Source organism: Pan troglodytes, chromosome 7 (assembly GCF_028858775.2).
Source record: "Pan troglodytes isolate AG18354 chromosome 7, NHGRI_mPanTro3-v2.0_pri, whole genome shotgun sequence".
NCBI classification, from domain to species: Eukaryota; Metazoa; Chordata; class Mammalia; order Primates; family Hominidae; genus Pan; species Pan troglodytes.
The window spans coordinates 141,161,928-141,188,436 of record NC_072405.2 but is presented as its reverse complement, the minus strand read 5'-3'; the positions used below and the strand labels follow the sequence as shown (position 1 = coordinate 141,188,436).

Sequence of the window (26,509 nt, the reverse complement as noted above, 5' to 3'; positions counted from 1 at the left end):
TCTCATGTCAAATTGTAATCCTCAGTGTTGGAGGAGGGGCCCGATGGGAGGTAATTGGATCATGGGGGTGGATTTCCCCATTGCTGTTGTCATGATAGTGAGTGAGTTCTCATGAGAGCTGGTTGTTTATAAGTGTGTAGCACCTCCTTCTTTGCTCTCTTCCTCCTTCTCTGTTATGTAAGATGTGCCTGCTTCCCCTTTACCTTCTGCCATGATTGTAAGTTTCCTGTGGCCTCGCAGCCATGCTTCCTGTACAGCCCGTGGAACTACTTGTTAATTAAACCTCTTTTCTTTATAAATTACCCAGTCTCAGGTAGTTCTTTATAGCAATGCAAGAACAGGCTAACACAGACTGACACCCAGAAGATCAGAGATCTCTACGACTAATTAGGTGTGTGAGCCTTATTCTGTCAATCAGTAAACCCATCAACAAATGTTTATTGAGCTCCACTATGTGTCATGAACTGGGCTAAGCCCTAGAAATACAGTGATAAACGTGACACCTGAAGGTCTTTGTACATGGGTGTCCTTTAGGGGAACAATTAAATTTATTGCCTACAAAATGAAAAAATCAGGTCAGACAACTTTGAAGTCTCCACCAGTTCTGAAAATCTGTGATTTATAGCCACATAAACATCAGAGTTTAAGCAGCAAAACTTTCTACAGACTTTCCATAAGGGTTTGTATCTTAGCCTTAAGTAAAAGATATGTTACAGAGATAACATTGGAAAATAAATGAACATCTATAATCAAATACTTTAAGATACTTAGAGCATTATTATTTCTCTTTCTGGAGAGGACCTTATTCTTCCTGATCATTTTATTGAATTTAAGATATCCTTTCTGGAGTTTTGAAATTGAACAGTGAGAAATGATTCAAAGTCTTTTTCAAACTGTATGAATCAAAATCTATTGATATCCAAACAACTCCTTGATTCTAATCTAAGTAACATGAGGTCCAGTATTAATTATTCTAGTTAGCAAGAAAGCATGCTAAAAAGGAATTAACAGGAGCCCTGGAATTAGATAAACCTTGGTTGCAATTGGCTCAGATTTCTATAGTTTCCAGTCTTACTGTCAAATATTTCACTCTGAGGAATGGCTCGTGAACAATATTTGCACCTTAATGTGTTTAGAAGAAAATGCCTGTTACATAGCTTTATGAAAAAGTTAATAATCTTAACCAATTACTGCTTACATAAGATGGAATTTTTTATTCAGCTGCAAAGTTGCTTGTTCCAATTTGAAAACTCGATAGAAGCCATAAAGACTGGAAATGTTCATAATATTATATTGCATATATCATAATGTTAGGTTAATAAACCATTTGTTTACTGGTGTCCCCAGATTTCATGTTGACCCTCCTTATTTGCTGTCAGAAATGGACCCCTGTTTGAGGTTTTGTCTTTCCCTTTCAGCAGCTCTCCTTGTCCCTATTTCTGGCATTTTCTCAAAGTTAGGATACCATCAATCCCCAGAGTGCAGAAAGACAACAAGGGGCCAGTGCTCTGTTGGTAAGATGGCATTTGGATTTTTAGTCACTGTACCACACAACTCCAATAGTTTCCTTGTTTAGGTGAGATCTATAATTTTTGTGCAAATGGCAAACCAACACTCAAAATGACCCTAGTCTCTTACTCACTGATCAATCCAAACATGTGATAGAAATCCTCTACAACCATAGACATGGGTAGGATAGGGTGCCAATATCACGAAAGGCCAGGGTCGTCTACTGCTAGTTAGTGCATTGGCAGGTTTCAAAGAGGGTGAGGAGTAGTAAAGCCAGTTAATGAAATAGGACTCTCTTGTGATTATTCTCTAACAGAAACATCAATTTGAGTAAGTATTCATATGTGAAAATAGCTTCAAAAGAGCTAAGGAAATCAGGTGAGATGTCATAATACTCAGCTGTAGCACAATAATAATAAAAGGCACATTAAATGGAGTAGGCAGGACAAATTTATATTATATTACCCATATCATCCTTCCCCCATCCCAAGCAGCACAGTGCAGAAAAATATACCATCCATTTGGGGAAAAGAGAAGGAAGTGGGCATAGGACTTTGACTTGGACCCCAACACTGGGCCTGCCACAGTAAAACCCAGCACTAGGCAGACCCTCATGATCCCAAATACCAGGCTGGTACCACAGACTAAGCCTCTACACATGCCCTGATGGCAGATAGGACCACACAGCTCAAGGCTACAAGCTTGCTTGGCCAGTCTGATCTCAGGCGCACACCACTATTAGGTTGACATTAGTGGACCTGGGCTCTGGGCATCCCTTAGCAATGGGAAAGCCTCAGTGGTCCTAGGCTTCTGGCCCACCCAGAAGTAATACCCATGTAGTAGGTACCATGTTTCTAGCAATGTCACTCTGGCTGCAGCTGCCCCAGGCTTCTGGCATGCCCCAGTACCACACCTGCCATAGTGCTTTCCCAGGAAAATCCGGTCTGTGAAGATTATAAGAAGGACTTACTTATTCAACTGAGCAGGGATTGAGGCACAATGATGAAGGTCAAAAATCATCAGGGAAACATGACATCACTAAGAGATAAAATAAGGTGCCAGTGACTGAACCTAAAGAAATGAAGATGTGTGAACTGCCTGCCAAATATTTCAAAATAACTATTTCAAGGAATCCCAGCAAACATGAAGAAAATGCAAAAAAAAAATTAATAAAATGAGGAAAATGATAAGTGACCAGAACAAGAAACTTAATGGAGTGATTGAAAATAATTTTTAAAAAGAAATCTGGAGCCAAAAAATATAATAACCAAAATGAAAACTGCAATAGAGAACATCAACAGCAGAATTTCTCAGGCAGAAGAAAGAAATTGTGAACACCAACACAGGTTATTTGAAAATATACAGTCAAAGAAGAAAAAAGAATAAAGAAGTATAAAGAAAGCTTACAAGATTTATAGGACAACATCAAAAGAGAAAATATTCAAGTCATGGGGGTTTTAGAGGAGAAAAATAAGATAAAGGGGTAGAAAGCTTATTTAAACAAATAGTAGCAGGAAACATTCCAAACTTGGAAAAAGGTGTAAATATCCAGGTACCTGAAAGTCAAAGATCTCCAATCAGATTCAACCCAAATAAGAATAGCCAAAGAAACATAATAATCAAACTATTAAAATCAAAGACAAAAAGAAGATCCTGAAAGCAACAACAACAAAAAGAAGCAAATACCATATATAGGAGTCCCAATATGGTTAACATCAGAATCCTCAGCAGAAACCTTACAGACTAGGAGAAAGTGGGAGACATATTCAAAGTGCTGAAGGGAAATGAGAAACCTGCCAGACAAAAATACTATACCTAGCAAAACTGTCCTTTAGAAATGAAGGGAGATTAAGACTTTTCCAGACAAACAAAAGCTGAGGGAATTCATCACCACCAGACTTGTCTTATAAGAAACGCTAAAGGAAGTTCTAGCTTAAAGAAAAGGATGCTAATGAGTATCATAAAAACATTTGAAAGTGTAGAACTCACTGGTAAAAATAAGTACAAAGTAAAATTCAGAATATTCTAATATTATAGTAATACAGGATTTATGGGACAACTCCAAAAGAGCAAATATTCAAGTCCTGTGGGTTTTAGAAGGAGAACAGAAAGATAAAAGGGTAGAAAGCTTATTTTAAAAAATAGTAGCAGAAAACTTTTCAAACTTGGAAAAAGATGTAAATTACTTATATCTTTGTAATGTAGGATAAAAAAACAAAACTACTACAAATGATAATACCCACACTAATTTGTTAAGAAATATACAATATTAAAATGTAAATATTGACATAAAAATAGAAAATGCTGGAGAGAAGTGGATTAAAAATATACAGTAGGGTGTGTGTGTGTGACCAAAGTTAAGTTGCCATCAGCTTAAAATAACCTGTTATGAATATGAGATGGTTTTGTAAGCCTCATGGTAACCACAAAGCAAAAACCTATAGTAAATACACAAAAAATAGAAGCAAGAGGCCGGGCGCGGTGGCTCACACCTGTAATCCCAGCACTTCAGGAGGCTGAGGTGGGTGGATCGTGAGGTCAGGGGATCGACACCATCCTGGTTAACACGGTGAAACCCCGTCTCTACCAAAAATACAAAAAATTAGCCAGGCGTGGTGGCAGGTGCCTGTAGTCCCAGCTACTTGGGAGGCTGAGGCAGGAGAATGGCGTGAACTTGGGATGTGGAGCTTGCAGTGAGCTGAGATTGTGCCACTGCACTCCAGCCTGGGTGACAGAACGAGACTCCATCTCAAAAAAAAAATAGAAGCAAGGAATCCAAATATAACTCTAGTGAAAATCACTTAACCTCAGAGGAAGACAAAAGGAAAGGAAGAAGTAACAAAAGATCTACAAAACAACTAGAAAACAATTAACAAGTCTCTACATGTAATGTAAATGCATTAAATTCTAGAATCAAAAAATGTAGAGTGCCTTAATGGATGAAAAACAAGACTCAACTATATGCTGCTTACAAAGGCTCACTTTACCTGTAGGACACACATAGATTGAAAGTGAAGGATAGAAAAGGTATTACCTGCAAATAAAAAACAAAAGAGAGCAGGAATACCTATACTTATGCAAGATAGAATACACTTTACATTAATAACTATGAAAATGAACAAAGAAGGTCATTATGTAATGATAAAGGGATGATTCAGCAAGTGGATATAACAATTGTAAATTTATCTGCACCCAACATCAAAGTACCTAAAAATACAAGGCAAATATTAATAGATATGAAGGGAAAGATAATACTATATTATAACTATAGTAGAGGACTTCAACATCCCAGTTTCAGCAGTACACAGATTATCCACATAGGAAATCAATAAGGAAACATCAGACTTAAGCTATCCTCTCAAATAAGTGGACCTAATAGACATATATAGAATATTTCATTCAATAGCTGCAGAATATACATTATTCTCAATTTCACATGAAAGATTCTTGAGGATAGCTCATATGTTAGGACATAAACAAATCTTAACAAATTTAAGAAGATTCAAATCATATAAAGTATATTTTCTGACCACAAGGGTATGACACTAGAAATTAATAACAGGAGGAACTTCACAAAATTCACAAATACATTGAAATTAAACAACATGCTCCTGGACAACCAATGGATCAATGAAGGAACTTAAAGGAAAATTTTTAAATTTCTTGAGACAAAATTGGAAAACAACAAACTTATGGGATACAGCAAAGGCAGTTATATAAGGGAAGTTTACAATAATAAACACCTGCATCAAAAAAGACGATCTCAAATAAACAACCTAACATTGCACCTCAAGGGACTAGAAAAACAAGAACAAACTAAGTCCAAAGTTAGCAGAAGAAAGAAAATAATAAAAATCAGGACAGAAATAAAGACTAGAAAAAATAAACAAAACCAAGAGTTGATTTTTTTTGAAAAGATAAAGTTGAAAGACCTATTGCTGGACTAATTAAGAAAAAAACAAATAAAATAAAATGAATAAATTCATTTGATGCATGCAATCTACCAGAACTGAATTATGAAGAAACAGAAAATCTTAATAGACCAACAGCAAGTAAGGAGATTGAGTCAGTAATACAAAGTCTCTCATCTAAAAAAGGCCCAGGACCTGATGGTTTCACTGTGAATTCTATCAAAATTTAAAGAAGAATATCAATTCTTTTCAAACTCTTCCAAAAAATTGAAGAGGAAAAACTGTTTCCACCCTCATTTTATGAGGCTAGCATCATCCAGAGAACAAAGCCAGACAAAGACACTGCAAAAAAGAAAATTACAGAATATTCCTGATTAATTACAAAAATATTCCTGATTTTATTCCTGATAAAGAAAAATATACAATAAAATTCTAGAAAAACAAATTCAACAGCACATTAAAGGGATCATTCACCATGCTCAAGTAGGATTCATCCCAGGATGCACGGATGGTTCAACATACATGGATCAATAAATGTGATATATCACAATGACAGAATAAAGGACAAAACCACATGATCATTTCAATAGATGCAGAAAAAGCATTTGACAAAATCCAACATCCTTTCATGATGAAAATTCTCAATTAATTAGAGAAAGAATGTACCTCAAAATAATAAAGGCCATGTATATGACAAACCCAGGGCTAATATCATACTCAATAAGAAAAAGTTAGGCCAAGTGCAGCGGCTCACACCTGTAATCCCAGCACATTATGAGGCCAAGGTGGGAGGATAGCTTGAGGTCACGAGTATGAGACTAGCCTGAGCAATAATAGAAAGACCTCATTTCCACAAAATATTTAAAAATTATGTGGGTGTGGTTGCACATGCCTATAGTCCTAGCTGCTCGGGAGGCTGAGGAGAGAAGATCACTTGAGCCCAGGAATTTGAGGTTGCTGTGTTAGCACCACTGTATTCTCTTCGGCAGCCACAGGTGACTGCTTTAGTTCTTCAAATTGACCTCCCCCAAGCTGGACATAGTGGCACTGGTAATCCCGTAACTACTCAGAGGGCTGAGGTGGGAGGAGTCCTTGAGACCAGGAGTTTCAGGCTGCAGTGAGTTATGATTGTGCCACTGCACACCAGCCTGGGCAACAGAGCAGGCCCTGTCATTAAAACAAATTTTTTAAACAATAAAAAGTTGCAATCTTTTCCTCTAAGATCTGAAAAAAGACAGGGATGTCCACTCTTGCCACTTCTATTCAATATAGGTACTGGAGGTCCCAGCTAGAGCGGTCAAACAAGAGAAAGAATTAAAAGGCATCTAAATTGGAAAGGAACAAGTTAAATTGTTTCTGTTTGCAGATGACATGATTTTATATAGAGAAAACCCTAAAGACTCCACCAAAAAAAAAAAAATGGTTAGAATTAAACAAATTTAGTAAAGTTGCAGGATATAAAATCAACATACAAAAATAAGTAGCATTTCTATATATTAACAGCAAACTATCTGAAAAACTAAAAACCTTCTGCATAACAAAAGAAACGATTAAGATAGTGAACCTAAACTACAGAATGGGAGAAAATACTTGTAAACTATACTTCTGATAAAAGGTTAAAATCCAAAATATATAATAAATTCCAACAACTCAATAGCAAGAAAATCAATCACCTGATTTTAAAATGGGCAAAGGACCTGAATATACATTTCTCAAAAGAAGGTATACAAGCCAACAGGTATATTTTTTAAAAAGTTAAACATCACTAATCATCAGGGAAATGCAAATAAAAACCACAATGAGATATCACTTCACACCTATTAGAATAGCTGCTATCAAAAAGTCAAGAGATAACAAGTATTGACCAGGAGGTGGTGGAAAGGAAACTTTGAACACTGCCGGTGGAGATGTAAATTAATACAGTCATTATTTAAAACAGTGGCAGTTCTTCAGAAACTTAAAAAATAGAACTACCATATGTCTAATAATTCCACTACTGAGTAGTTATGCAAAGGAAATGAAATCTGTATGTTGAAGAAATATCTGCATTCCCATGTTTATTGCAGCATTATTTACCATAGCCAAGATATGTAATCAACCTGAATGTCCATCAGTGGATGAATGGATAAAGAAAAATGTGGTGTGTGTATATATATATATGTAATGGAATACTATTACACCATAAAGAAGGAAATCCTGGCATTTTCAATAATATAGATGAACATGGACATTATGTTAAAAAATATAAGCTAAGCACAGGTGGCTCATATCTCACTCCTATGTGGAAGCTATGAAAGCTAACCCATAGAAGTAGAGATGGTGGTTATCAGGGTCTAGGGGTGGTTGGAGTGTGGTTGAGAAGACGTTAATCAAAAGATACAAAATTTCAATTAGGAGAAATAAATTCAAAAGACCTATTATACATCTTGGTGACTATCGTTGACAATATATTTTATTCTTGAAAAATGGTAAGAGACTGGATGTCATGTGTTCTCACCATAAAAATGATAACTGTCAGGTAATACATGTGTTAATTAGCTAGATTCCACAGTGTATATATGTTTCAAATCTTCATGTTGTGTGCAACAAACATATACAATTTTACCTGTCAATGTACAAAAAATAAAATAAAAAATATTTTTTAAATGCAAAGTGGGCAAGAGTCAAGACAATCAAAAGTACGAGTATGAGGGAAACCTTTTTCCCCGTCATTTGCCTTTTACTGAGCTGTTTGCACAGTAGCCTTTTTAACCAAGAACCAAAGGTTTTTTTTTTTTTTCCTGGAAACAAAGGCTTGAACAATGAGTCATGCTAGCTGTTAAGAATGGCAAAAGTCACATGTATGTGTGCATTAGTGTATGTGTGTACATATGTATGCATGTGTGTAAATGTATGTACCTGTGTGGTATATATGTATGTGTTTATATGTGTTTGTATGTATGTGCATGTGTGTGTGTTAAGCGTTGAAGCTGACCTTGGTGATTACCACAATTCTAAATTAAAACAATAGGGTTAGGGTAAGATACGCTGGGGCTTTATCCCTCAGGCAATGAAAAGTCACTGACTCTTAAAGTAGGGAAGTGACATGGTCAGATCTGGATGTCAGGAAGATGACTGTGGAGAGGGATAACTCTCTCTCCCCTTGACACTGGAATGGAGGAGCAGAGGCCAAAGGGAAGGAAACTGGTTTGGGGATATTCTCATACTAATCCAGGGGAGAGAAGTAAGGACCTGAAACAGAGCAGCAGCTGTGAAATAGAAAGGAAGGGATGATAACACATCAAAGCTGAGTTCCAAAAGTCACCCAACAGACAATATGTGACATACAAATTTTAATTAAACCAAACATTTATCATGACATTAAACTAATTTTCAATTGACTACTCCAAGAATTCCAGTCAGGATTCCATTTTATTAAAATTATAATTCATTGCTGGATGTGATTGTGACAACGGTTCCCTGAAAGAGTGCCTATTGTACTGTAAGGTGACATAGAAAATATGCTGAGTGAATGGGATGGGTTGGGGAGCCCTTGACAGGCAGCAACAGACCTATCCTATTTCCTGCCTCTTCCTGTGATTAGGTCTGTAATGATGGGTGGGTGACTTAACTTATAGCCTCCATGGCCTCGTCTGCAAAATGAGGATAATAAGATCCCAATTTCAAATGGGAAAATTCAAATAGGTAGCATACATGTTATCACTATGGAAATATTTTTAATAGAATATTGCAAGGGAGGCTGAGTTTGGGTACTGGAAAATTTGATGCAGTTGAGTTACAGAAACCTATTGTTTTACCATGGCTTCTATTCTATGCTCATAAAATAATGATAGCAGTTTGAGTTTCTTTTTGTTTGTTTTGTTTGGGTTTTTTGTTTTGTTTTTGAGACGGAGTCTCACTCTGCTCACCCAGGCTGGAGTGCAGTGGCGCGATCTTGGCTCACTGCAACCCCCACCTCCCGGATTCAAGCAATCCTCCTGCCTCAGCCTCCCCAGTAGCTGGGACTACAGGCGCATGCCACCATGCCCAGCTAATTTTTTTTTTTTTTTTGTATTTTTAGTAGAGACTGGGTTTCACTGTGTTTCTCTCTCCTAACCTTGTGATCTGCCTGCCTCAGCCTCCCAAAGTGCTGGGATTACAGGCGTGAGCCACCGTGCCCGGCCGCTTGAGTTTCTTAAACACTAACTATATCCCAGATACTGAGATAAATGTCTTGCATGTATTGGCTCATTAAGTCCCCATAAAAATTCTAGAAGATAGGCGGGGTGATAGGCCAAATACTGAAGAACTAAGTATGTCTGCAGCATGGACAAATCAGACTAGTTTAGAGCAACAATGAGAATGGATGCAAACAACAAACAATATAGCTAGACAGGTTTGTCCTAACTAATGGAAGGTCTGGAAGTGGGCTCCTACTTTACCAATGAGAAAATTGGAGCTATGTAGTGCTGGACCCCTGTTGCATCCAGTAGGGATGGTACTGTGTCTCAGGCTGAAGATGAGACCTAGAGACAGCAAATGAGACATAGGGTTTACGGGGGGAAATTACATATGGGGTGGTCCAGTGGTGGCACCCTGCACAAGAAGACAACTACCATTTGTAAAAAGTATGCTGTTTATACAGCATTTTTACTTAGTGCTCTCTACCTAGCAACCCCCATTTCATCCAAAGCAAAGGGCCTCAGTCCCCTTACAGCCTGTGTGCCAGGGGAATGAGCCAGAGGTTTGGCTGTTCTTCATGGATAAGCAGTGGATCTCCATGTTGGCCACTCTCAGATTCCTTAGCTTGGAACTCCAAACTAATGCTCTTCTTAGACCATAGGGTCACCCTCAGGGTATGCTTCAGTTATGGCTGTCAGGTACCTCTGCCATACAAGCTAACAGAGGTTGTATAATTACCTCCACCTAGATCACATGACTAGTCAGTGGCAGCACAAGGGGACCAATTCTGGAATCATCTGACTTCAAAGCCGTCTATCTTAGTCATCATGGTAGCCCACCTCCCAACTCCAGATTTGTGCAATTGCTACTGATGCCTGAAATTTGCCATCAATACCCAAAGGATCAACATATAGTTTAGGAGATCCTACATACATTGGTACATTTCTAATACTTTAGCAGAACTGATATTGAAAGAGGAAAATGTCAGTCAATAAACATCTGAGAATAACAAGATCATAAGCCCTAATCAAAACAGCCTCATAGTAAATTCAATCCACCAAAAATACTTAATTTTAGAAACATGATATTAGCTAGATGAATGGCAAAAAAGAGATTGAATGTAATTTTATTTCCAATGAAACACTTAATGTCATCTCATGCATGTCTGTTCATAAAATTAAATTAATTAAAATAGGTTTATATAATAGTTTCTATTACATAGATTGAAAAGTGGCTCCAGGTGGCTTCTCTTCACATATTCTGTGTCTGTTTTGGGGAGTCCTGATCGTTGAGAAGATGCCAGGGCTGACACTGGGCTCTGTCATATGCAATGTTGATTAATGATCTGCAAAAGTTGTTCTTGATTAATCTTAATGAAAATTGCAGAGCTTGGTCTTTTCAGTGCAATTGCTAAAAAAGTCATAGGAATGACAGCAGAATACCAAGTAGTAACTGGCTTGTCCCCAACAGTTAATTAGAGTAAAGGTCTTAATCCTTGTGGCAGGGTCACCCTGCCAAGCAATATGGCAGGACAAGAAATGAAAAACAGAAATTACATTGTTTTTACTGAAGGCAAGAATGCCTAAACCTGCCTCCCAGCCTCCTTTCCTTTATATTTCTCTCTTTCTTACATTTTATTTTTTTCTATTTTTTTCTGTCTATTCCTTCCTTCCCTTTGTCACTTCTCCCTCTTTTCTTTTCTCTCTTTCTCTCTCTCTCTTTCCCTTTCTTTATTTCCCCCAAAATCCCTTGTCTCACTCTGTTCCAAAATGTCATTAACTTCAGCACTCATAAGCCTGCTTCAATTAGAGTGATATTCAGTACATGGACAGAAATTTTTATTTTTAGCAAAATTATTTGTAATAATGAAAATTGAATATATCTAGAAATAATTATTGATAAACTAATATTGATAGAATGTTTGCCATGTGCCAGGCACTATACTAAATAATCTACCTGAATTACTTCACAAATACCAACACTCTGTGAAGAACAATTTCCAAATGAAACTCAAGCTCTGATAGAATAAAAACATCTTCTGACCAATGACACACAGCTTGTAAGTGACATAGCAAAGGCTCTGAATCATGTTCATCTTTATTAGCCCATATTCTATTGCTTACTGACAGAATATTTGAAACAGACTATGCCTAAAGAAAGGGAATTTATTTCTTATAGTTCTAGAGGCTGAGAAGTCCAAGGCTGAGGGACCATATCTAGAGAGAGACTTATTGCTGCTGGAGACTCGCTGTGAAAGCGCAAGGAGGCACAGGGCATCTTATGATGAGGGGTTGAGTGAGCTAATGTGCTGGCTCAAGCCTCTTCCTCTCCTTATTAATCCACCATTTCCACTGCCATGATAACCCACTAATCCATTAACCCATGAATCCATTAATCTGTGAATGGAATCATTCATTCATAAGGGCAGATCCCTTATGATCCAATCACCTCTTAAAAGCCCCCTTTCAATACTGCCACTTGGAGACTTTCTAATACATGAAATATGTGGGACATATTCAAACCACAGCACCATCTGATGCCATAAATATTCAAAGGTACAGAAATGATTATATAAATTCTGGCATATGTAAAAACTAGAAAAATGGGTAACGACCAGGTGCAGTGGCTCACACCTGTAATCCCAGCACTTTGGGAGGCCAAGGCAGGCAGATCACCTGAGATCGGGAGTTCGAGACCAGTCTGACCAACATGGAGAAACCCCATCTCTACTAAAAATACAAAATTAGCCAGGCATGGTGGCGCGTGCCTGTAATCCCAGCTACTAGGGAGGCTGAGGCAGGAGAATCGCTGGAACCCGAGAGGCAGAGGTTGTGGTGAGCCAAGATCATGCCATTGCACTACTCTAGCCAGGGCAATAAGAGCAAAACTCTGTCTCAAAAAAAAAAAAAAAAGAAAGAAAAGGAAAATGGGTAACCATTAAACATCATGGTTCACATTAATATTCAATGGCATGAAAAATGCTCATGCATTTAAAGTATACATGGTAGAATACACACATACACACATGCACACATGTTTAAACCAACTTCAGCTTTTTTAATTTTTTATTTATTTTTAGCTACCCCTGCTGGAATGGGAACCTCCACTTCTTAATACATCTATTTTTATAAAAAGAAAGGACATAAAGCTCTGTGATGAAATTGAGTAGTTTTAATTTTCTTCTTTATTCTTTACTATATTTTTTAATATTTAGGAATAATCATGTATAACTAATAGAACTAGAAAAGAAAATGTTATTTCAAAAAAGAAAAGTATTGACAGGTAGAGATGACAGGAAGGTGTTTGTGTTAGGGTTCTCTGGAGAAACAGAACCAACAGGGTGTGTATTACTTATAAAAATGTGTTTTAAGAAATTGGTTCACAAAATTGTGGAGGCTAGTTAAGTCTAAAATCTGCAGGGTGGACCAGCAGGCTGGAGATCCAGGGAAGAGTTGATATTGTAGCTTGAGTCCAAAAGCAGGCTGGATTCAGAATTTCATCTTCCTTGGGGAACAGCAGTAATTTTTCTCTTAAGGCCTTCAACTGACTGTGTGAAGCCCACACACATTGTGGAGGGTAATCTGATTTACTCGGTCTACTGATTTAAATGTTCATCTCACCTAAAAAACACCTTCCCAGCAACATCTAGCCTGGTGTTTGACCAAATATCTGGATACAAAGGCCTAACCAAATTGACACATAAAATTAAAAATCGCAGTGTTCCTCCCTCCCTTAGGCAATAACATCTGCAAAAGCGCAGAGTTAGAATATATGGAGATGAGTCAGGGTGACTATCAAAATGTATTAATGGCAAAAACCGCAATTACTTTTGCACCAACTTAATAATAGTAAAAACACTTTCACTTCCCTTAGGCAATAACATCTGCAAAAGCGCAGAGTTAGAATATATGGAGATGAGTCAGGGTGACTATCAAAACTATTAATGGCAAAAACCGCAATTACTTTTGCACCAACTTAATAATAGTAACAACACTTTCACTTCATTGGATAAGTGGCAGAGCCTTTAGAGGTTTGTGGGCAGGGGAGTCTAGTGTGACCACAGCTGTCTTTCCCTTTGAAATACCAGGAGCCCCACATGTGGTGGAGCCATATTCCATTAGCATCCTTGGATCACTGTGTTTTTGGCTCTAAATGGAAGGCTCCTCACAGTGTCCCTGGCACACTGTTTGTCTGTTGCTTACTGTCTTCATGTAACACAGTTCTCACTCTAACCCACTGACACTTCTGGGAAGAGGCCACGTGATATAATAGGAAATGCTTAGGATTTAGAATTCAGGAGAACTTGGTTTACATTCTACTTCTAAGAATCTTTTTTTTTTTTTTTTTTTTTTTTTTAAGAAACGGAGTCTCGTTCTGTCACCCAGGCTAAAGCACAGTGGTGCAATCATAGCTCACTGCAGCCTGGAAATCCTGGGCTCAGGGGATCTTCCCACCTCAGCCTTCCAAGTAGCCGGGATTATAGGCAAATGCCACTGCACCAGGCCCTACTTCCAAGAATTTTAAACATGCTGAATCTCAGTTTCTTCCTGAGGAAATGGGGATAATAATGTGGAAGGCCACACCATAAGGACTAATCCAGGTTTGAATACTGGAGGATAGTTGAAGTGACTTCAGCTCATTGCCACAACAGAAACAAGCAAGACACAAAGCACAGAGGAGTAAGGGCACAGGAAGTTGGCGGGGCTGTGGTGTCCCTCTCTGTTCCATACAGAGGGAAGTGAATTGCAGTGGTCTCAGCTGCCCCTAGGAGGAGAAAACTACCCAGTCACAAGCCTTAAAAAGCGATATGCCTAGGTCAGCCCCTGTCTGTTTGCAAAAGCCAACTGTTAAACTTGCAGGAATTTTACAAGCCAGTTGACCTCAAGTTGGAAGCTTGAACTCATCCATGACAAAAATAGTGACACCACAGAAGTTGACAGACATCACAAATCAGGACCTTTTCTTCCCAAAGAGACAGTTGTTAAACATTTACCCGCCCAACCCTCAAGCTCTGCACCCACTCTTCTGCAGGCTAGGAGAGAGGCCACATTGGCACTCAGAGATCAACCCCTTTACATGAAATTCCTGTTGACACAGAGCCATGTTCTTGCTCTCACTGTATCTATGTGCCTACAGCTGGCCTGGCCATAGCCCATCACAACATACATCATGTGTGGGGTGTGTGTGTGTGTGTGTGTGTGTGTGTGCGCGCGCGCGCGCGTGTGAGTTAAATAATGCACACAAAAATCTTTGGCCAGGACTCCCCACACTCTCCACATGAGCCTGTAACTGTTAGGTGTCTGGGCCATGTTAAAAAACAGCAAAAGGGTAGATGAAGTTTCGGGTTAAATGACTCTCCCAGTTTGGACATGTGATACTGACCAGTCCCACAGAGCTCTGTTTAAACAGAGACTTCTCTCATGGAACACCTAATGGGATACACACTCTCTCTTTTTTGGAGACGGACTGTCACTCTGTCGCCCAGGCTGGAATGCAGTGGCGTGATCTCGGCTCACTGCAACCTTCACCTCCCGGGTTCAAGGGATTCTCCTGCCTCAGCTACGACTGAGAAGCTGGGACTACAGGCGTGTGCCACCATGCCCAGCTAATTTTTGTATTTTTAGTAGAGATAGGGTTTCATCATGTTAGCCAGGCTGGCATCAAACTCCTGACCTCAGGCGATCTGCCCGCCTTGGCCTTCCAAAGTGCTGAGATTATGGCATGAGCCACTGCGCCCGGCCAGGATACATAATTTCTATAGCACTGGATTAGAGGTTGTCCAATGGAAGGGTTTGATTCTGGTTTTTAGAACAGTGATTTACAAACTCTTTGCTCCATACTTTCTAAAATAATGTTGAAAGCTACATCCCTCAAACAGTTCTAAGTTGACATCTAAAATTTTATCCAACATTGTTTATTTTTACTGACAAGAAACAAAACAAATAATTTTTAAAATAATTAAAATGGGAATAATCTCTTAAAATATATTTCATAATATAGTTTTTTTTAAAAAAAAAAATAGGTTTTACTCCCACATTTAATAAATCACACTGCTATGGGCTGAATTTTATCCCCCCCAAATTCCTGTGTTGAAGCCGTAACCACAAATATAACAGTATCTGGAGATGAGGCTTTTGGGAGCTAATTAGGTTTAAATGAAGCTTAGTGCCCTTATTAGAAGAGACCCCAGAGAGCTTGCTGGCTCTCTCTCTCCACCTTGTAGGGGCACAGTAGGAAGGCAGCCATCTGCAAGCCAGGAAGAGGGCCCTCACCAGAACCTGATCCTGCTAGCACCGTAATCTCAGACTTCTCAGCCTCCAGAATTGTGAGAAATACATTCCTCTTGTTTATGCCATCCAGTCTATAAATTTTGTTATGGCAGCCTGAGTTGATTAAGACCCACACAAAATCAGAGAATCATAAGAATATTTATCCCTGAGTATTACCCTATGTATCTTGAAAATTGTAATAACTCCAAAAAACATTCCAGTTGTATTTAAAAGAAACTATGTCCCCAACCCAGAATGTTTGGGGTTTTGAATCCAGGCAGTGAAGCACTGCAGCAGGCCAGGCTACAGGGCCAGATGTGGGCTGCTAGGGAATGCTGAGTGCTTCCAGGCAGGTAGGACAGAGGGCACGTTGGAAAAGGAAATGCACTATACAATAAGGGGCATCTTGAAGGAAGGAGAGGAAATTAACGGGAATAAAAGAAGCACCAATGGTTTCACCCCCAGCACACACACACACACACAGACACACACACACAAACTCCCTGTGCCTCCCTCACCCCTGAGTTAGGGCCATTTCAGGAAATAAATTGTCCTAAAAAACCCAGAATTCGGAACTTCAGAACTCCCCTGAGAGGGATCAGCAAGGAAATGCTGACTTGGCGCACAGCTGCTGTCCTGACTTGGTCTCTATTGTTCTTCTAAGATTCCGGGGCACCAAGGCAGGAAGGGTCAGCAACGCTTTCATCTTCAAGAACACCATTGCTCTCACTTTTCTCTCCCTAGATCCACCCTGCTTTTGAATGTGAGTGCAGTTAGGTCTTCCCCATTACCTTTCCACTGGAAGGGAGTGCAAGCAGCAGCAAAGTATCCAAACACCATTCAGCTTGGAGTCTGGCATTACCTAACACCCGTGTGACTTAACCTCTCTGGGCTCCAGCTTCCTTGGTTGTAAAATGGGAATAAACCACATTGATGTAAGCTCCATGAATGCAGAAGTTGATTTGTCTGTTTGGGTCACTGCTTATATCTTTAGAGTTCTTCAACAGACACTTGTTGAAAGAATAAATGGATGAGCTGTATATGTAGCCTGTGGTGGAAATGAGGATGAAATGAGGTTATTAAGGTAAAAGGCCTAGCACAGGAGAGGTAATAACCGCATCTTAATCCTCTCAGAGCCTCAGTTTGCTCATCTATAAAATCAAAATTTATAATATTGATAGGCATCTACCTTTCAGAGTCACTGTGGCTATCAAAATGAGAACATGAATTGGGAAGCACTTTGTGAAATCACAACTTTCATGTCAGGGTAAGCATGGTGCCAAGACCAGCTCGGTCAGGGAGACCTTAACCCAGTGGTGCTAGAGGAATTAAAGACACACACACAGAAATATAGAGGTGTGAAGCGGGAAATCAGGAGTCTCACAGCCTTCAGAGCTGAGAGCCCCGAACAGAGATTTACCCACATATTTATTAACAGCAATCATTAGCATTGTTTCTATAGATATTAAATTAACTAAAAGTATCCCTTGAGGGAAACGAAGGGATGGGCCGAATTAATTGCAGCAGGAACACGCCCTTAAGGCACAGATCACTCATGCTTTTGTTTGTGGCTTAAGAATGCCTTTAAGCGGTTTCCGCCCTGGGTGGGCCAGGTGTTCCTTGCCCTCATTCCCGTAAACCCACAATCTTCCAGCTTGTGCGTTATGGCCATTATGGACATGTTACATTGCTGCAGAGATTTTATTTATGGCCAGTTTCGGGGCCAGTTTATGGCCAGACATTGCGGGTCTTGCTCCCAACACATGGTGGCTTTCAAACATTTTAAGAAGCAGATGGACCCTACGTTTCATACGGCAGGCTGACACTAAAGTCCAGCAGAGGCAATAGAATGGATCGGGGTTGAAGGAAAAGTTGGGCTCCATGGCCACCACAATGGCAGTCCCTACCCCACAATGACTCCTGAAGTACCCTCAGCAAACTCAGATCTATAAGAAGGGAGGCTTTGGAGATTAATCTGTAGAGACTGTGTCCATATATTGGGCTGAGTCAGCTCAGACCCCAGTAGTCCACATACTTCCTTTTGTATTTCCCTTTAAAGAAGCCATGCAGGGAAGTAGAAATGGACCAATGGGTTCAGGCTTATACACCCGGGGTGAAATTCTAACTAGTCCATCAATAACTGTGTGACGTAAAGCAATATACCTCTCGTGACTCAGTTCTCTCACTTGTAAACTGGCTCTGGTAGTGATACCCAGGTTTGTTATGAAGATGATTCCATAGCTGCACAAAACGCCCTGGGTAATGAACGTAGTTGACCTCCATAACTAACTCCCTTGCCTTTCCTTTGTTCTGGAATGTTCAAGGGCACCGTTTTTTCCAGGTGACTGGGGCCCAATCAATTCTGCCTAAATTGTAACCATTGTTCACTCTGTTTAGACCAGTTTATGCCTAAGAACTGTGCCGCTGATGGGTTGGTTGAAGCTATGTCTGTGTGAATAGAGTTGATGTAGGCAGAGTTTTAGCAGAAAAGGGTAGGTAAAGTGATCAATTCATCATTTTATTGGTCTGATTCAATCTGTGCTATTGAAAAATGGTATTACTTCCAAAAGTTAGTACTAGGTACTATTTTTGAGTGTTCAGTATCCACCAGGCTGAGTGTTTTACATACATTATTTTATGAACCATCCTAACACCTCTACAGAGGACCAATTCTCTTCCCCATTGCACCTGGGAAGACTGAGACACTGAGACTAAAGCAACTAGCCTGACATCCACAAGCAGTAAATGGAGAAGTGTGATGTCAGATCCGGGCCTGCTTTAATGCATGTTCTATGCCTGTGTGGTGTTGCTGGGGAAATATGTGTAATTTGCTCTAGCCCCTACAGCATTGGGATTCCTGTCTAATGTATAGATCAATGATTGCTACTGAATTATGCGTCCTGTCATTCCTCTAGCAACTTCTATGGATTAATTGTCTAAAAAGAACCCTTTGAAGCATTTAAGTTGAAAGAAAAAATCTAAGGTCCTTCATTTTTTACCTTATAATTATAACATGCTTCCTTAATAGTTCAGTTGAAAGAAATAATGTTGTCAATCTTTGGTTTGTTAATTGTTGCATGATTTGTCCCCAGCTAGACAGAGGTGAGCAAAAATAATAATGATAATTACGTGTGTTTTTTATTTAAAAGAAATTTTGAATGGAATCTCACCATGAAGAACAGAAAGTCGATTTGCTCTGTTTGAAAGGAGGAGGTTTAGGGGGTTATCCCCTCCCCAACTAGCAGGTCCTAAGGCAATTCAGTGGTTTCTCTGGGACTCTTAGATCCATCTTGGGACAGCCAAAGGCCTGTGAACCCAGAAAGCCATTGAGCTTTCTCCATTAACTTGACAAATAACTTTCAGCACTGACTATGTCTGTGTGCTGAGCTTTGAGCTAAGTGGGAATGGAAGGTGGCATCCCTGCCCTCCAGAACCCGAGCGTCTAGAGAAGAAAGAGAAGATGCAGATGTCATCTATAGTCCTTTTCTCTTAATTTGTGACTGATTAGGCACAGCAAAACATCCCTGGGGCTCTGCTCTGGAAGAACTGAACAAGACTTGTCGCTAGGAGTAGAATTGTCTCCATTTTAGCTTCAAGAATGCTCCGAGGTCCTCCCCTCAAGAACTGATCTTGAAATACATTGTGTGTGTTTGTGGTCCTTTGCAACCACAGGGTAGCCTTACTAGTGAGTATCAATGTCTGTAAATTATTAATTAGTTTTATATAGTTTCATTCTTATCTTTAAGTCAAATCCCAGACACAAAATGAAAGAGAAAGAAAAGCTATGCAGTAAAAAAATGTGAAGTCTTCTTGCTATGCTTCTTGTTTTGTAGAGGAAAATAAAAATCATCTAAATGTCTTTTCATTAAGATGCTCCAGTGCATTCTCTGTATAATGTTAATTGCCTAATGACATTAGCGCCGTGTGCTGTTTAGTAGTCTCTCACCATTAGCTGGCAAAGCACTTTAACATCCATTATTATATCCTTCGGGGCTCACAATAGTTCTATGTGTGAAGCAATCAGGTAGTGCCTTATTTTACAACTATTGAAACTCAGGGTCAGATTAAACTATGTGCCCAGGATCACATGTTCAAAGAGTATGGGTTTTAAAAACACAACAGTACCAGTTTAGTCCTGGAATCCTACTTACCAGCTCTGGGCCACAGGGAAAATCATTTTACTTTCTCAGGCTACAATTCCTTCATAAATAGTAGACAAGCAACTAGTCCTTATTATAGGCCAGGCACTGTTATAAACTCCTTGCATGTGTTTATTCACTTAATCTTGACAACGTTATTAACATTTTATCGATACAGAGATTAAAGCATCTGTAGGGAAATAAAATAACTTCTCTAAGTTCATGTCGCCAGTCAGTGATGGAACAAGATGAGAACTTGGCTGTCTAGCACTAAAGTCTGTGATATTAACCCTCATACTACAGTGATAACAGTGTAATAAGGAAAACATCAATTGGGACTCATGATTGTGCCAGTCAGGATATTAACAAACATCCCTAAAATCTCAGTGCTTAAAACAGTAAACATTTATTTTTCATTCACACTTTATGTTTATTTTTCATTCACACTTTATTACAGGAGGGGGGTGTGATAGCAGGATATCATAACATTTTATCCTGATTCAAGGACCCTGGTTAGAAGGCTTCATCAGGAGCTCCTTGACTCATGATGGTGACACAGGAGAGAAAAAATTTTAAAGACTGTGGTTGATCATGGTCTTAAAGCTTCTGCCTAGAAGTGACACATATTACCTCTGCTCATATTTCATTGGTCAAAAGTAACATCAATATCCAGACAAACATCACATGTTTGCACTTATTTGCAGAATCTAAAAATCAAAACAATTGAACTCATGGACATAGAGAGTAGAATGATGGTTACCAGAGGCTGGGAAGGGTAGTGGGGGGTTAGGAGGGAAGTGGGGATGGTTAATGGGTAGAAAAAAATAGAAAAAAAAAATAAAACTTATTATTTGATAGCCCAACAGACTATAGTCAATAATAACTTGATTGTACATTTTAAAATAGCTAAAAGAGTGTAATTGGATTGTTTGCAACTCAAAGGATAAATGCTTGAGGGAATGGATACCCCATTCTCCATGATGTGATTATTTCACATTGCATGCCTCAAAACACCTCATGTACCCCATAAATATATACACCTACTATGTATTCACAAAATTAAAAATTAAAAAATTATGCAGGGAGGACAATCCTACTATACACTTGAATAGTATAGTAGTGGGCATGGCTGTGGATAGCACAAATGACTCCTCTCAATGACCTCCTGCACAGAAGCTCACTGGAAAAGTGCCTCAGAAACTGATGTGCTCCTCTCAAAGGCTGGATTCCATTTCTTCCCTTGCCTTGTCAATTTTTTTTAAATGGCTCCTACAGTTTTCATTGTCAGTAGATATAAAGTACCACATGCTTTTTAACTTGGGAGTTAAAGTAAAAACAATGACCCAGAAACCAGGAACTTCACCAAGATCAAGAAAAACCTCATCCATTAGTTACAAGCATTTCTTCTAATGTTCATAGGTTGCCTGCCTAATGTCTAATTTATTACAATATTTCCATATTCTCAACCCAATTCAACTTTACTTTCTTATGTAAATAGCTTTGCATTACCTTACAATTTAAGAACAGAGACTGCAAAGATTCAATTGAGTACATGGAATCATTCATTCATTCTTTATTTATTTTTTTCTTTTAAAAAAGGACACTGCATGTCTTAAGTCCTACTGTATGAAAAGCAGGATGCTCCAGGCTGTGAGGAATGTAAGGCTGCCTCAGGCAGGAATAATGCCTTCGAGGACCTTATACTCTTTACCAAAAAGCTTGGATATATATGAACATTAATAGAAAGTATTGGACACCCAGGCATCCACCCATCTACCTACTCAGTAAACACCTGCTAAGTGTTAACCACATGCCAGATACAGTACAATCTTAAGAGGGGAACATACAGAGTAGTTGTTCAAAGTCCCCATTCTCAATTAGTTTACAGGAGACAGATTATTATAACACAGCACCCTAATTACTGTTCACCCAGGATGCAATGAGAACACAGGGAAGGGTACATAGTCAGACTTGGAAATCAGGGCAGCTTACTGGCCAGAGTTAAACCAAGCTTCACTCTAAAAGATGGAGTAGAAGCTCTTCCATTGAAAGAGGTAATGGACATTCCAGATTGAGGAAGCACCATGGTCCCAGAGAGGAAAGAAGGAACACAAGGTTCAGACAATAACTTGTTGTTTGGATGGCTGGAGTCTAATGTGTGCATGAGGAATGAGAAGAATAACTAAGGCACTGGACAGATCATGAGGAATTTTGTGTGCCAGACTAGGAATTTTCCATTGTATCTTATAGACCAGTAGTATCTAAATATTTTGATCCGCTATTTTTATTAATAAAATTATATGAAGATATGCATATCTAATAAAATTGTATTTATTAACTATTCTATTAATTATATTTAATTATATTCATATATTTAAAAATATATACCATAAAATATACATAATATAGGGATTTTAAAGGATAATGAGAAAATAAAAATACTTTAAAGTATTTTAATTTACAGTATCCAATTTAATTTAAATATTTTAATTTGATTACAATTTTAAAATATCTTAAATTAATTACAATTTAATTTAGACTTTTCTGCTTTCACCATTTATTAGAGAGCAATGGGTTTAAACATAATTCTTTAAAAAAAAATGTTTAATAGTTTGTGATATAGTAATGTAAAGGTCAGGTTTTAAGTTCAATTTATCTCTATACCAGGCTTCAGTGGCTATCAGAGCTAAACATATATCTTATAAATGTTTTCCAATCTCATAAATGGATTTAAGCCCTTATAAATGGGTTCTGACCTCATCAGAAATCTTCATTTAGAAGATATTTAAACATTAGTAAATGTGCAGCTCTAAGAATTTTGATAGATGATATAACATAACTTTGGTTTTACAACAAAATTCTTAAAAAGATGGAAACATTTCCAAACTTCCATTCTCAAAATGCTTTCTTCAGAGCATCAATTTCTTTAAAAATCAGTTACTTTCTTGCTCATTCTTAAGTCATCATCTTGAGTTGGAAGAAATAAATTAGGCAAGTTTGTGTGTTTTTTTCAAATATATGCTAGAAGGAATATTAATGGCGACTTATTATCACAAAAATATCAGCAAATTTGGAACACTTGTCTTCGGTCAAAGACAAATGAATAGCTCACCTTTAAGTCTGACAACTCTTTTAAGCATTTTGAAGTCACATAATCATTGCATTTGGGGGGCAATGAAGGTTTTTCTAGTAATTCTACTACAAAGTATTATCTTCTACCATTTGATTTTCTGCATAAATGACATCATTTAATCATAAACTAAAATTGTTCAAAATACTCTGAAAGAAAGAACGCTCATGACTACAGGAAATCATCCAATGGTAGAAATTCTTCTGTCTTCTCAAGATGCCTCCTCCATACTTACAGTCAGAGGATGACCAGACATGTATCCCCTAAGTTTCCAATATCAATCTATATATCAAATGTTGGTAAAGCTTTTCAACATAAGTAACAAAAGCTGTGAATGGAAGTTCTAACATTTTCCTCCTGCATCTCAACGGATGACCCAGCTCAGCCCTGGGATGTAAACACTCTATTTCAGAGACCACAGCTCTAAGTAGTAGGTCAGAAAAGAGTGATGGGGTAATGAGGTCACATTTGTGTTTAGAAGGAGCAGCTGGAAACCATGACAGTATGGGCTGGAAGGAGGTAAGGCTGAGGCAGGGATCCCAGACTCAGGCATGATGGTGGTCTGAACTAAGTCACAGAAGGGCTAGAAAGAAGGAAACAGTTGACATTTTGGTTGGAAATGGAACGTGTAATGAAGTATGAAATCAATAATCTATCTCAGGTTAATGTTGGGTAGAAAAAGATGCTGGTGCCATTCCCTGAGACAGAGGTTACACAGCAGGTTTTGGAGGAAGGTTTCAAAGAGCCCTTAAAAGTACAGATAAAAGGCTAAGGATGTTCAGAGACTCTTTCTAGTTATTAAAGAACCTAAGAAGCCTTCATGGAAGGGGTGACATTGAAAGTGAAGAGGTGGACGGGCGCGGTGGCTCACGCCTGTAATCCCAGCACTTTGCAAGGCCGAGGCGGGAGGATCACGAGGTCAGATCGAAACCATCAAGGCTGAGGCAGGAGAATGGCGTGAACCCGGGAGGCAGAGGTTGCAGCTCCATTGCACTCCAGCCTGGGCGACAGAGCGAAACTCCGTCTCAAAAAAAAAAAAAAGAAAAGAAAGTGCAGAGCCAACGATGCCCACTCTGGTCTTATACATGTGTCTCCCCTATGTCAACAGGTATGTGCGGTCAAGGACAAAACATGATGTTGACATGAGGATTGGAATCCACTCAGGCTCGGTGCTGTGCGGTGTTTTGGGACTCAGGAAGTGGCAGTTTGATGTCTGGTCTTGGGATGTGGATATTGCAAACAAACTCGAATCTGGAGGAATCCCCGGGTAAGATAAAGCAAAGCCCTTTTCATGCTTAACGGTTGTCATTGGCTTATTTTGTGACAGTGGGTTTCCTGTGTACAGAAATTCAGGGTTAGGTCTAGGAAGCAATTATTTGGAAGGAGACCAGACACTGAAACATCATACAACTATTAGCTTCCAAAATCTAGTAAAATGCATCAGAGGCAACAAGGATGTGGAATAACACTGAGGTGTTCGGGTCTCTGCCCTGCACAGCATTGGTCCTTAGACTTGGCTGCACATTTGAATCTCCAAAGGAACATTTAAAAAATACTAGTGTCCAGACCCCGTGCCAGTTTATTTAAAGCAGAATCTGTGCAGAATCTATTTTAAGTTCTTCAGTGAATTGTAATGGGCAGCCAGGATTAAGACCTACTGACTTTCCATGCATGATCTAGGACTCAGTGAGGAAATCAGGCTCTTCCTTAGAAACTCAACGTTTCAAATTTGGCTGTCAAGATTGGTTGACATAGGATCCCCAAAGGTGCTAGTAGTCTGCAAAGGCCACTGCAACTAAGGTAAGTCTTGAAAAGTTGTATCAAGATTCTGTTTACACAGATTGGACCTAATAAGATCTCAGATATATGTGAGCCAGTGTGATTTTCTGCAGCCTCTCTTTCTTAAAGATGATGGATGGATGGATGGATGGATGGATGGATGGATGGAGATAGAGAAAGAGAGAGAGAGAGAGCACTTCCACATATTCCTTTTCCTACCCCCTAGAACTGCCCTTGGAGTCACAGATTTCTCTGGTATGTGCCATCACTCCTTGCAAACTATGTTTAATATCAAGTAATATGTTATCATGGGGGAAAAAGACAACAAGAGGTGGAATCAGAGTAACTAGGATTCCCACTCTGCCCCTTGCTAAACTCTATTATCTTCAGCAAGTTATGTAAAGCATGCACAGCACCTGGCGTGTGATTTTAGTGTGAACTTGGCTTGCATCACTCTACCTGTGTGATCTCAGGCCAGTGCTTAACTTCTGAGTCCAACTTTCTTCACTGCAGGAAGAGAGATACTACTACTTATGATTTGCTACCTGTGAACTTATTTTCCTCCTCCATGAGAGTTTGTTCTCTCATCTGCTATAATGGACATAATCCACCTCACAGGTCTCCTCTGAAGATTATCTCAGGCAATGGGTATGAAGCACTTTTTTTTGTACACTGTGCAGGGACACCCCAGGTCAGTTACTATTCTTATGGGGATCCTTCGCTCTATGTGGTGTGTCATGGCTGTTTGCCAGACAGGTTTAGAATTGAGGAAGGTCTGATATGTCACTGCTGGGTTTCTTAAATCTTTCCATTCTTTAGGATTTTCCCACAAGTAACTACCTGCTGAATTTAGACAAACAAGATAGCCAATTCATCTGTGTTTCCAGGCCTGTATCTTAAAAGCATCACCAAATGGGGAATTGCCCATATACTCAATAGATTCCTTTTGCAAACCTTAGAAGATGCTTTGGGGGTTTGTAAGATACTGCTTTGATATCTGGAAGCCAGTTTAGCTATTGTTCTCAATAACATTAAGAAACAGAAGAGTGACCAAGTTTAAATCAGCACATCACCATGCAATACTACGAAGCCATAAAAAGGAATGACATCATGTCCTTTGCAGCAACATGGATGCAGCTGAAAGAAATTATCTTAATTTAAATAATGCAGAAACAGAAAACCCAACACCACATGTTCTCACTTCTAAGTGGGAGCTAAACATTGAGTACATATGGACATAAAGACGAGAATAGACACTGGGGCCTGCTAGAGGGAGAAGGGAGAGAGTGGGACAAGGGACGAGAAACTACCTGTTGGGTAGTATGTTCACTACCTGTGTGAGGGTTCCTTCTTACCCCGAACCTCAGCATCATACAATATGCTTTGTAACAAACCTGCACATATACCACCTGATTCTAAAATAAAAGTTGAAAAAGAAAAGAAACGAATAAAATAATTTGTAAAAAGAAACAGAAAAGTGACTGAGTTTAAATCATCTTTCACACCCTTATTTTTAATATCATGAGTCATGAGTCTGAACCGTGGGTTTACTACTTACCAGTTATGAAGGCTGGAAGATCGTGGCAAGTACTTCATGCCCTTCCCAGTTTC

General features: G+C 39.0%; 1 protein-coding gene across 4 annotated transcripts in view; it reads left to right on the top strand.

Annotated features, from left to right (window-relative positions):
• Positions 1-26,509, top strand: part of ADCY8 (adenylate cyclase 8) — a 262,821-nt gene that overhangs the window by 107,965 nt on the left and 128,347 nt on the right. For all 4 annotated transcript variants that reach the window (XM_016959871.4, XM_016959870.4, XM_016959869.4 and 1 more), the window contains exon 6: positions 24,228-24,386. In XM_016959871.4, coding sequence (XP_016815360.1) covers positions 24,228-24,386 — 159 coding nt within the window. The remainder of the gene's footprint in view (positions 1-24,227; positions 24,387-26,509) is intronic.